General features: G+C 54.9%; 1 protein-coding gene across 2 annotated transcripts in view; it reads right to left on the reverse strand.

Moving 5' to 3' along the window:
• The window catches only part of LOC104678546 (transmembrane protein 189), a 30,343-nt gene extending 21,505 nt beyond the window's left edge, over window positions 1–8,838 (reverse strand). For both annotated transcript variants that reach the window (XM_030915870.1, XM_010383871.2), the window contains exon 1: window positions 8,611–8,838. In XM_030915870.1, the coding sequence (XP_030771730.1) occupies window positions 8,611–8,731 (121 nt within the window). In that variant the 5' untranslated portion in view covers window positions 8,732–8,838. The remainder of the gene's footprint in view (window positions 1–8,610) is intronic.
• Between the last annotated feature and the right edge of the window lie 297 nt (window positions 8,839–9,135).

Below are 9,135 nucleotides of genomic sequence, written 5' to 3' on the forward strand. Positions count from 1 at the left end.
AACACAGTGAAACCCCGTCTCTACTAAAAAAAAATACAAAAAAACTAGCCGGGCGAAGTGGCGGGCGCCTGTAGTCCCAGCTACTTGGGAGGCTGAGGCAGGAGAATGGCGTAAACCCAGGAGGCGGGGCTTGCAGTGAGCTGAGATCCGGCCATTGCACTCCAGCCTGGGCGGCAGAGCGAGACTCCATCTCAAAAAAAAAAAAAAAAAAATACAAAAATTAGCCGGGCATGGTGGCGGGTGCCTGTAATCCCAACTATTCGGGAGGCCAAAGCAGGAGAATCACTTGAATCTGGGAGGCGGAGACTGCAGTGAGCTAAGATGGCACCACTGCACTCCAGCCTGGGCAGCAGAGTGAGACTCCATCTCAAAAAATAAAAACTAAAATAAAAATAAAATAAATAAAAGGGGTTAGGCCCAGTGGCGTACTCCTGTAATCCACTCTGGGAAGCTGAGGCCAGAGGACTGCTTGAGCCCAGGAGTTCAAGACCAGCTTGGGCAACAGAGCAAGACCCTGTCTCTATTAATAAACAAAACAAAACAAAACAAAAAATTTTAAAAATTAAAGGAAATATGGCTGGACGCAGTGTTTCATGCCTGTAATCCCAGCACTTTGGGAGGCCGAGGCGGGCAGATCGCCTGAGGTCAGGAGTTTGAGACCAGCCTGGCCAATGTGGCAAAACCCTGTCTCTACTAAAAATACAAAAACTAGCCAGATGTGGTGGCAGGCACCTGGAGTCCCAGCTACTCGGGAGGCTGAGGCAGGAGAATTGCTTGAACCCAGGAGGCGGAGGTTACAGTGAGCTGAGATCACGCCACTGCACTCCAGCCTGGGTGACAAGAGCGAAACTCTATCTCAAAAAAAAAAAAAAAAAAGGCCAGGCACGGTGGCTCGCGCCTGTAATCCCAACACTTTGGGAGGCCGAGGTGGGCAGATCACGAGGTCAGGAGATGGAAACCATCCTGGTTAACACAGTGAAACACTATCTCTACCAAAAATACAAAAAAATTAGCTGGGCATGGTGGCGGGCGCCTGTAGTCCCAGCTACTGGGGAGGCTGACGCAGGAGAATGGCATGAACCTGGGAGGTGGAGCTTGCAGTGAGCCGAGATTGTGCCACTGCATTCCAGCCTGGGCGACACTGTGAGACTCCATCTTGAAAAAAAAAAAAAAAAATTAAAGGTAATAAAAACACCATGTGGGTGACACAGAACATGTGACTAGGGTATACCCCAGGCAGCTGCTCCATAAGGCAGAGAAGACCTTTAATGACAATAATTTGATCATGGGTGTTTAAAATATACTGACAAGTTACTACATGTCAGGCGCCTGCTGAAGTGATGTCCTTTTGCAGATGAGAAAACTGACCACTAGAGTGGTCAAGGAAGTAGCCCAAAGCCACCCAACTAGTCAGCAGAGACCAGAATTCCATGGCCAGAGGTCTGGCTCCTAAGATCCTGCTCTCGCCCCGCTCCATCCTGTTCCTGCTGCCCCTGGTCCCTCCCTCTATTCCCCATCACCTTATCACCTTGATGACATTCTGGGTCAGGAGTCCAGGCCCCCTTAAGCAGCGAGGCCAGGCAGGTCCCTGTGAAGGGGTCAGGGCCAGAGCAGGTGAGAAGGGCTCCTCCCGCGTCCATCCTCTCTTCTTTTTAGGGCTCTGTGCATGCTGTTCCCTTCACTCCCTGTGCACTTGACACTGCTCCTGCCGATCTCACCCTGGAAACCTCCATCTCCAGGAAGCCATCCATGATGCGTCCTCTGACCCCACACTCCCCCAACACGAGGCCCATCGCTCATGCCTGTGTCCTTGTCTACGTTTGTCTTCCCCTACCTAAATGTGAAGTCGGGAGGCCCAGAACCACGTCTGGCTCACTCACCAGGGCCCTGACACTCAGTAAATGCTTGCAGAATGAGCATTTGGGAATGAAATTCCCAACCACAATCCTAACGAACAACTCCACAGCTTTGTGTCTGGGTGCCACTCACCGACATACCTTGGGAAGGAAGTACTGGGTTCCCCATTTGTCATGATAGGTAAACTGAGGCTCAGGGAGGGAGAGGGCCTTGTCCAGGTCACACAACAGCAAGCTGCTCCTGACCTACCCCGAACCAGAATCAGGACAGCTGCCCTCCCCTGGCCCATGAAAAGACCAAGGCTCAGAAGGGGAAGGGGAGACACCAGGGTTACATCCCTTTGGTCCCTTTTGTACAGAAGAGGACACTGAAGCCCAAGAAGGCAAAGGACCTCAACAGAGGTCACATATCAGAGGTCACAGGGGCCTAGATCTCCTGGTTTCCCAATTCTCAGGCAAGGGCTGTTTCCCTTAAGCCACACAGCACCCCCACTGCCTGGCAGCTGCCCCAGCCTGGGGATCACTATGATCAGGCCCAGCAAGGCCTTCCCCTTTCTGGTTCTTGTTTGTAGCCAAGGCCCAGGGCTCAGAAGCAGAAAGCCCCGAGCGGCTGAGGTGGGAGGACATGGAGAGGCGGTGAGAAGGAAAGAACAAGTGAACCCTCCCGATGGACCTACCCGCCTGCCCCACAGCACACTGGGACAGGAAGTGGGCAGAGCCAACTGCAACACAATCAAATAAGTTACCCTAACAATGGCTGACACCCACTGAAGCCTGTCATGTGCTGGGGTGTGGCCCATATCGGAGACGTTGCAAACTGGCTCCCTCTGACATTTTGCCCTCAGTTTTAAAAAGTGAACTAAATTTGAAAATCATGTAAAATTCCTAGTTTCCTGCTTCCCTCAATAACACAGGGTTCTGGCCACTCTAGGCCTGAACAGTAATAGCTGCCCCCATCCGATGGGATATGAGCTCCAGGTTCACCCTGGTCCTCTCCCTTCCCTGGGGTCTCACACTGGGTGGCCAGATTTGGTGGTGGCCCTGGCTGGGCCCCTGTAGTCAACTGAGTTTTTGAGCCCGAGGCACAGTCTCTCATTCAAGTATCAGGCCCTCAAGGAAGGAACTGAGTGATCTCATTTCCTAGACAAGGAAACTGAGGTTCAGAGCTGGGTTTGGATCCCAGACTCATCAAGGAGACATGTTAGCCTGGATGTTAAGGGCTGTCCTGAAACCAAAGATGATCCAGCTGTCTCCCCACGCCATGGAGAACGTCCTTGAAATCTGAATATTTTTCCATCTAAACTCCATCTCTCTTTGGCCTCTGGAAGCTGGATCCTTCTGCAGACCAAATACCTTAATTCTGATCCATAAAAAATGCATACACAATGGCCAGGTGTGGTGGCTCATGCCTGTAATCCCAGCACTTTGGGAGGCTGAGGCGGGCAGATCATGAGGTCAAGAGTTAGAGATCAGCTAACATGAACATGGTGAAACCCCGTCTTGACTAAGAATACAAAAATTACCCAGGCGTGGTGGTGTGCACCTGTAATCCTAGCTACTCTGGAGGCTGAGGCAGGAGAATCGCATGAACCCCAGAGGCAGAGGTTGCAGTGAGCCAAGATTGCACCACTGCACTCCAGCCTGGGTGACAGAGCGAGATTCCATCTCTGGGAGGGGAGGTAAAAACATACACAACCTAAGTAGCTTTCACTGAGGAACTAGAACATGCCAGGTACAGGGCTAAGGTGACCTCAGCACCCCTCATCACCTCCTGGGGCTAGGGACCCTCTGTCCCATCCTTCAGAGAGAGAAGCTGGGCCTGGAGAGGTGAAGGCACTTGTCCAAAGTCACTTGAGGGTTGCCAAAGTCACAGCATGGACCATCAGCCTGGTAGGGCCTGTGGGATCAACTGGCCTAAACTGTGTCACTTAACAGATGGGCAGACTGAAGCGGGGTCGGGGAGTGTGGCTGCTCAGGACACAGGAGGCCTGGGCTGTCCTGGGGCTGTAGTGCTGAGGTCCTGCTTCTAGAGCCAGCCCCTGGCTTGGCAGGGGTTGAAGATCTGAGCCAATAGTAGTGGCCACTTGTTGGCCAGAGGAAGGGCTGGCCTCGTGTGGTAGGTATGGAGAGCTAGGAAGAGCAGGGGAGGGCTGGGATCATGCCTTTGTCATCCTGCTTTCCAAGTGACAGGCTGCAGTAAAAGGCTGGGCGGGACCAACTCTTCTGGTTCCAGGTAGAGACAAGCCCCAAATAAGCTGAACTTCGGAGGGCCCCTGGCCTCCAGCAGACCCTCAGCCTCAGGGAGATGGGGTACAAGAGGTAAAGAGAAGGCGGGAATGAGAGATGGACAGAGGGATAAATATGAGATGAGAGACAAATAAGGAATCAGAGCCACGGGAAGATGAGAAACAGGCTGAGTGTGCGGCTCATGCCTGTAATCCCAGTGCTTTAGGAGGCCAAGGTAGGAGGATCACTTGAGGCCAGGAGTTGGAGACCAGCCTGGGCAACACAACCAGATCCTGTCTCTACAAAAATAAAAATAAAAATTAGCTGGGCGTGGTGGCTTACACCTGCAATCTCGGCACTCTGGAGACCGAAGTGGGAGGATAATTTAAGCTCAGAAGTTTCGGGCTGCAGTGAGCTACAATCGCTCCACCGCACTCCAGCCTGGGTAACAGAGCAAAACCTTGTCTCAAAAACAAACCAAAAAAATGAAAGAAACAAAGATGAGAAACAGACAAAATGAGCCAAAAACAGAAGGCCCATCTGGGGGACTGTGAACCCCTGGGCTCAGCTTCGGGAGTACAGGCCAGGACTCTCACCCAGTACTCCTGACACCCTCCACCCTTCCCCTCCCCCGGTGCCAAGAGCCTCTGTAATCCCCAGGGCAGGGGGCACCAACAGTTAGCCTGGGTTGGGGACAGGTGGATCAAGGACCCTTCAGGCGGCACCCTTGAAACCTGGGGCACCTGAGAAGCAGCACACACACGGCCAGATTTCAGCTGGGACCTTTTGGGAAGTTGGACACCCGCTTTACCCTCCGGCCTGCCAAGCTGGCCAGGCCCTTCACAAATCCTGACATCTGGCATGAGGTGGGCTGCTGCTGCGAAACTCAAGCTTAGAACAGGACCCTTCATGGCTCCCAGGTCCCACAGGACCAGGGCTCAACCTCTAGGCCAGTTGGGGCCTGCAAAATCAGGCTGCGGTTGCCTCCCTGCTGCACCTGTCACCATTCCCTCAGCCCCATGCTGCTCTGGTACAACTACTCACAGTTCCCTACACACAGAGGCCCATTCTCTGCCACCTGCCCTGCACACATGCTGTTCTGATGATCTGGAATACTCGCCCCCGCCTCCCACACATTCACCCCTGGCTGGCTGACTTCCATAGTGAAGAGTAAGAACATAGGACCTAGAGCATCCACTCCCTGCCCAGTCCCGGGTTCCAGGCCTAGGCCTGCTGCTGCCCGGTGCCCCGCCCTATGACCTCAGGCAGTCTCTCCCATTTTCTAACTCTCAGGAAACGTTCCGACAAAAGTGGACTGGGTGCTCGTGAGGGGCCAAGCACTTCAAGCAAACCAAATAGGTTCAGTCCCTGTCCTGCTGGCCTTCCCATCAAGCGAGGGCAGATGTGGGCCTAACCCCAATCAGGGTGAGCTTTAGGAAGAGTGTGCATGGGGTGGGGGTTGGGAGGGGTTGCAGCCTCCTCCTCTGTGAATGGGGTTAATATCAGGGTACAGCTCACACAGTTGCAGTAGGGATGCACTGAGAGCAGCTGAGGAACATGCCAGCACAGTGAGGGCTCAATCACTTGGCTATGTTGATTGCTATGATTATGACTGTCAACTGTCACAGTGCCAAACCACCTCCGGCCCCAGTAATCTCAAACATTCCGCTCCTAGAACCCAGGAACTTCTCCCACTCTTCCCTCCAGCCTACGTGTGTCCTCCATGTTCCCTAAATATGACTGGCAAGCTCCCACCTCAAGGTCTTTGCATTTGTTGTTTCCCTGGTCTGGACCAACCCTTCTTCAAATATCCTCAGGGCTCCCTCCCTCGGCCCTTCCTCCCTTCAGGCCTCCCTCGAATGTCACCTGCTCAGGGAGGCCTTCAGGCCCCCTCCCTAAAATGTCATCCCGTCCCCAACATTTCAGGTCCCCCTCTCCTGCTATATATTTGCTCCACAGCGCTTGCCACCACTGGGCATGTGAGACAGTTATTTGTCAAGTTTATTGCCTGGCTATCTACTAAAATGCCAGCTCTGTTTTTTTCTTTTTCTTTTTTTTGAGACAGAGTCTCGCTCTGTCATCCAGGCTGGAATGCAGTGGCGCGGTCTTGGCTCACTGCAACCTCCGCCTCCTGGGTTCAAGAGATTATCCTGCTTCAGCCTCCCGAGTAGCTGGGATTACAGGGGCCTGCCACCATGCCCAGCTAATTTCTGTATTTTTAGTAGAGTTGGGGTTTCTCCATGTTGGCCAGGCTGGTCTCGAACTCCTGACCTCAAGTGATCCACCCAACTCGGCCTCCCAAAGTGCTAGGATTATAGGTGTGAGCCACCGTGCCCGGCCAGCTCCATTTTTTTCTGTCTTGTTCACCACTCTGCCCCCAGAGCCTAGAACACGGGCTAGAAGATAGGTGTTCAATATGCATTGAGCCTGGTCTCTCATTTTATCAGGCCCAGAGGGGTCAAGTACTTCCCCAAGATCACAGTGAGCGGATAGAAGCAGAGAGGCCAGTGGAAAGGAAGTTGGAGAAACCAGTTTGGCAAGTCTCCTCCCCTACCTCCAGGTCTGGAGGAGATAAGAGGCCTTGACTGCAGATCTGGGGCACCAGGCTGTCTGCAGACTGTGATTCAGGCATGGCTGTTCTTCAGAGAGTGAAGCCCACTTGGGGAAACCAGAAATGGACAAATATGCAATTGATCACGGTGGGGTGGGGAGACAGCAATGCCTGGGGAGGCTCAGAATGCCTGGGAATGATTTGGGCTGTCTGAAAGTAGGTAGGGTTCACAGGAGCAGGCAGAGCTGGACAATAAAGAGAGAGGCCCTTGAATCCTTATCCCCAATTCCCAGGTGGGGAGTTTGAGGACCAGAGAGGTGAGGTGGATCCCCCACAGCAAAGGTCAGACTACTGTTAACAACAGGGAGTGCCTACTGAATGTCAGGCACTGCACCACAGTGGACGATCTCATTTCCACTTCCTAACACAAAGGGGCAGATAAACTTTAACTTGCAAGGAAACCAAGGGGAAACAGACGGAAAATGGCTTGGACCAGGTCATACAGCTGAGTAGTAGAGTCAGGATGTTAACCCTGGCCTACCTCCAGAAGAGCAGGAGGTTGTAAGTCCGTAGGCTGGGTGCCTTGGGTACAGGCCTGAAGAAACCATAGCGGCATGGACCAGGTGCCCAAGTCAGGAGTAAAAAAATCACATACAGAGAATGGAGTGGTCTAGGACCCAATGAGGAATCGCAAATGGCCCATGGCCATGCCGCCTTTTAAGGAAGAGACAGCATGGAACCCAGGCCAGTGAGGGTGGAAAGCTAAGGTGCTAGTGACCCAAGCCCACTCCAGGCAAGGGCTGCGTGTGGTGCTTGGTGGCTGCCCCACAGCAAAAGGAAGAATGTTTGACAAACAAAGCTCGATGCGATGGTGACACCTAGGCAGAGGTGCCTCCCAGTAACCTGAATCTGGAGTTCTCAAAGGCGCTTCCTTAACTCCTGTGGACACAGGGCCCTTCTGAAGCCAAACAATAAAACTCCTAAGGCTCAACATAGGAGTCAGAGAAGGTGGGGGTGCCCCAGCATGCTTGCTAGAGCATATACAGTGAGCAAAGCAGGAAGAAGCTAGGGAGAAACCGTGGCCGGAGGGAAAGGGGCAGAGGGAGAGGTGAACTCCAACTTGTGATCTGGTCTGGAGAATATGGGGGTTCCAGTCCCAAGTCCTAAGGAAGGGGCGAATACAAGGACGTGAGGAAAGGGCAAGAGCTGGAGTTGGGGCTTATGTACAGGGGAGCTTACACTGGGGTACGTTCAGTCCCTTCACTGCCTGGGATCCAGGAATATGGGTTAAGGACTGATGCTCTCCACTGGAGGGTTGAGGAGAGGATATCGGTCTGTAGCCACTAAAGCTATCACTAGGATGGGGTTTTGGGGGAAGGGTGTGGGGGGTACCGTGCAGCTGGAAGCCCCTGAGTTAGGGTTCCCTGGGCAGAAGGGCTGACATTCCCAGGTTAGGGAAGTGAGGTCATTGTCTGCAGCCCAGGGCCTGGGCTAGGGCACAGAGGAGGCACTAGGGTGTAGATTCCAGATCTGGGGAACCTGGGATGAGGTGTGACTTTTAGGGGCCTGAAGGCAGTGCTTATAGCTGAAGGACAGCTTTGGGCTTGGACTGGGTCCTGCAGGGATGAGGGGGTGGGGTTCTAAGTCTAGGAGCACTCTTCGCAACCAAGAATGCCCCGGGGCTAGGATTCCGTATCTGCGGGTCCGATGGGAGCTCCATTTGTCGCCCAGGAAGCTCATGGTAGTTTCTTGAACCAGGGAGTGTCTTTGCAGCCAGGAAACCCCGGGGCCAAGGTTCTGGCTTGGGTTTGGAAAGGACGCTGGGGTGGGGTCCCCGAACTTAGGGGCGCTATTTGCAAGTTAGACACCCAGGCTGGAGTTCCGCATTTGGGCCCGAGGTTGGGGCTCCAATCTGGGGTCGCTGTCCACAGCGGGGGCTGGTGACCGCAGGCCTGGAGGGGGGCCCGGAGGTCTTACCTGGCGAGTAGAGCGCAGCCAGCTCGCGGGCCCCAGCGTGCTGCGCGCCCCAGCGGCAACAGGACGCCTCGTCCTCGTCCAGCTCCAGCTGCTGGCCCGGCCCATCCTCGGCGCCCGCCATGGCCACTCACCCGACCGGCCCGCTGCGCTCTGCTAGCGGCGGCGGCGGCAGGGCCGCGGAACCGCGGCGAGATCACGCCGCCCAATGACCGCCCAGCGCCGGGCGCGGCGGCGCCGCGGGCGGGGTCCTCGCCGGGCCGCGCGTCACAGCCAATCGGGGCTCGCGCTGGAGCCGCGCAGGCCAATCGGATGCCTCTGAGCCGCAGCCAACCGCCGCGAGCCGGAGGATGGGCCGCAGCTGGATGCAGCTGGGCGCGGAAGCGTGGGGCGGAGGCGCGTGCCCGCCTGACCCGCTCAGCCGCGGCCGGGTTCCCGGCTCCAGCCCACCCGGAGCTGGCGGCGCGTCGCCGCCCACCTAGGCTTCGGTTCACAGGCCCTTGCAGTGGGCCGAGGCTGGGACCAGAA

This window comes from Rhinopithecus roxellana, chromosome 13, assembly GCF_007565055.1.
Source record: "Rhinopithecus roxellana isolate Shanxi Qingling chromosome 13, ASM756505v1, whole genome shotgun sequence".
In the NCBI taxonomy this organism is placed as follows: Eukaryota; Metazoa; Chordata; class Mammalia; order Primates; family Cercopithecidae; genus Rhinopithecus; species Rhinopithecus roxellana.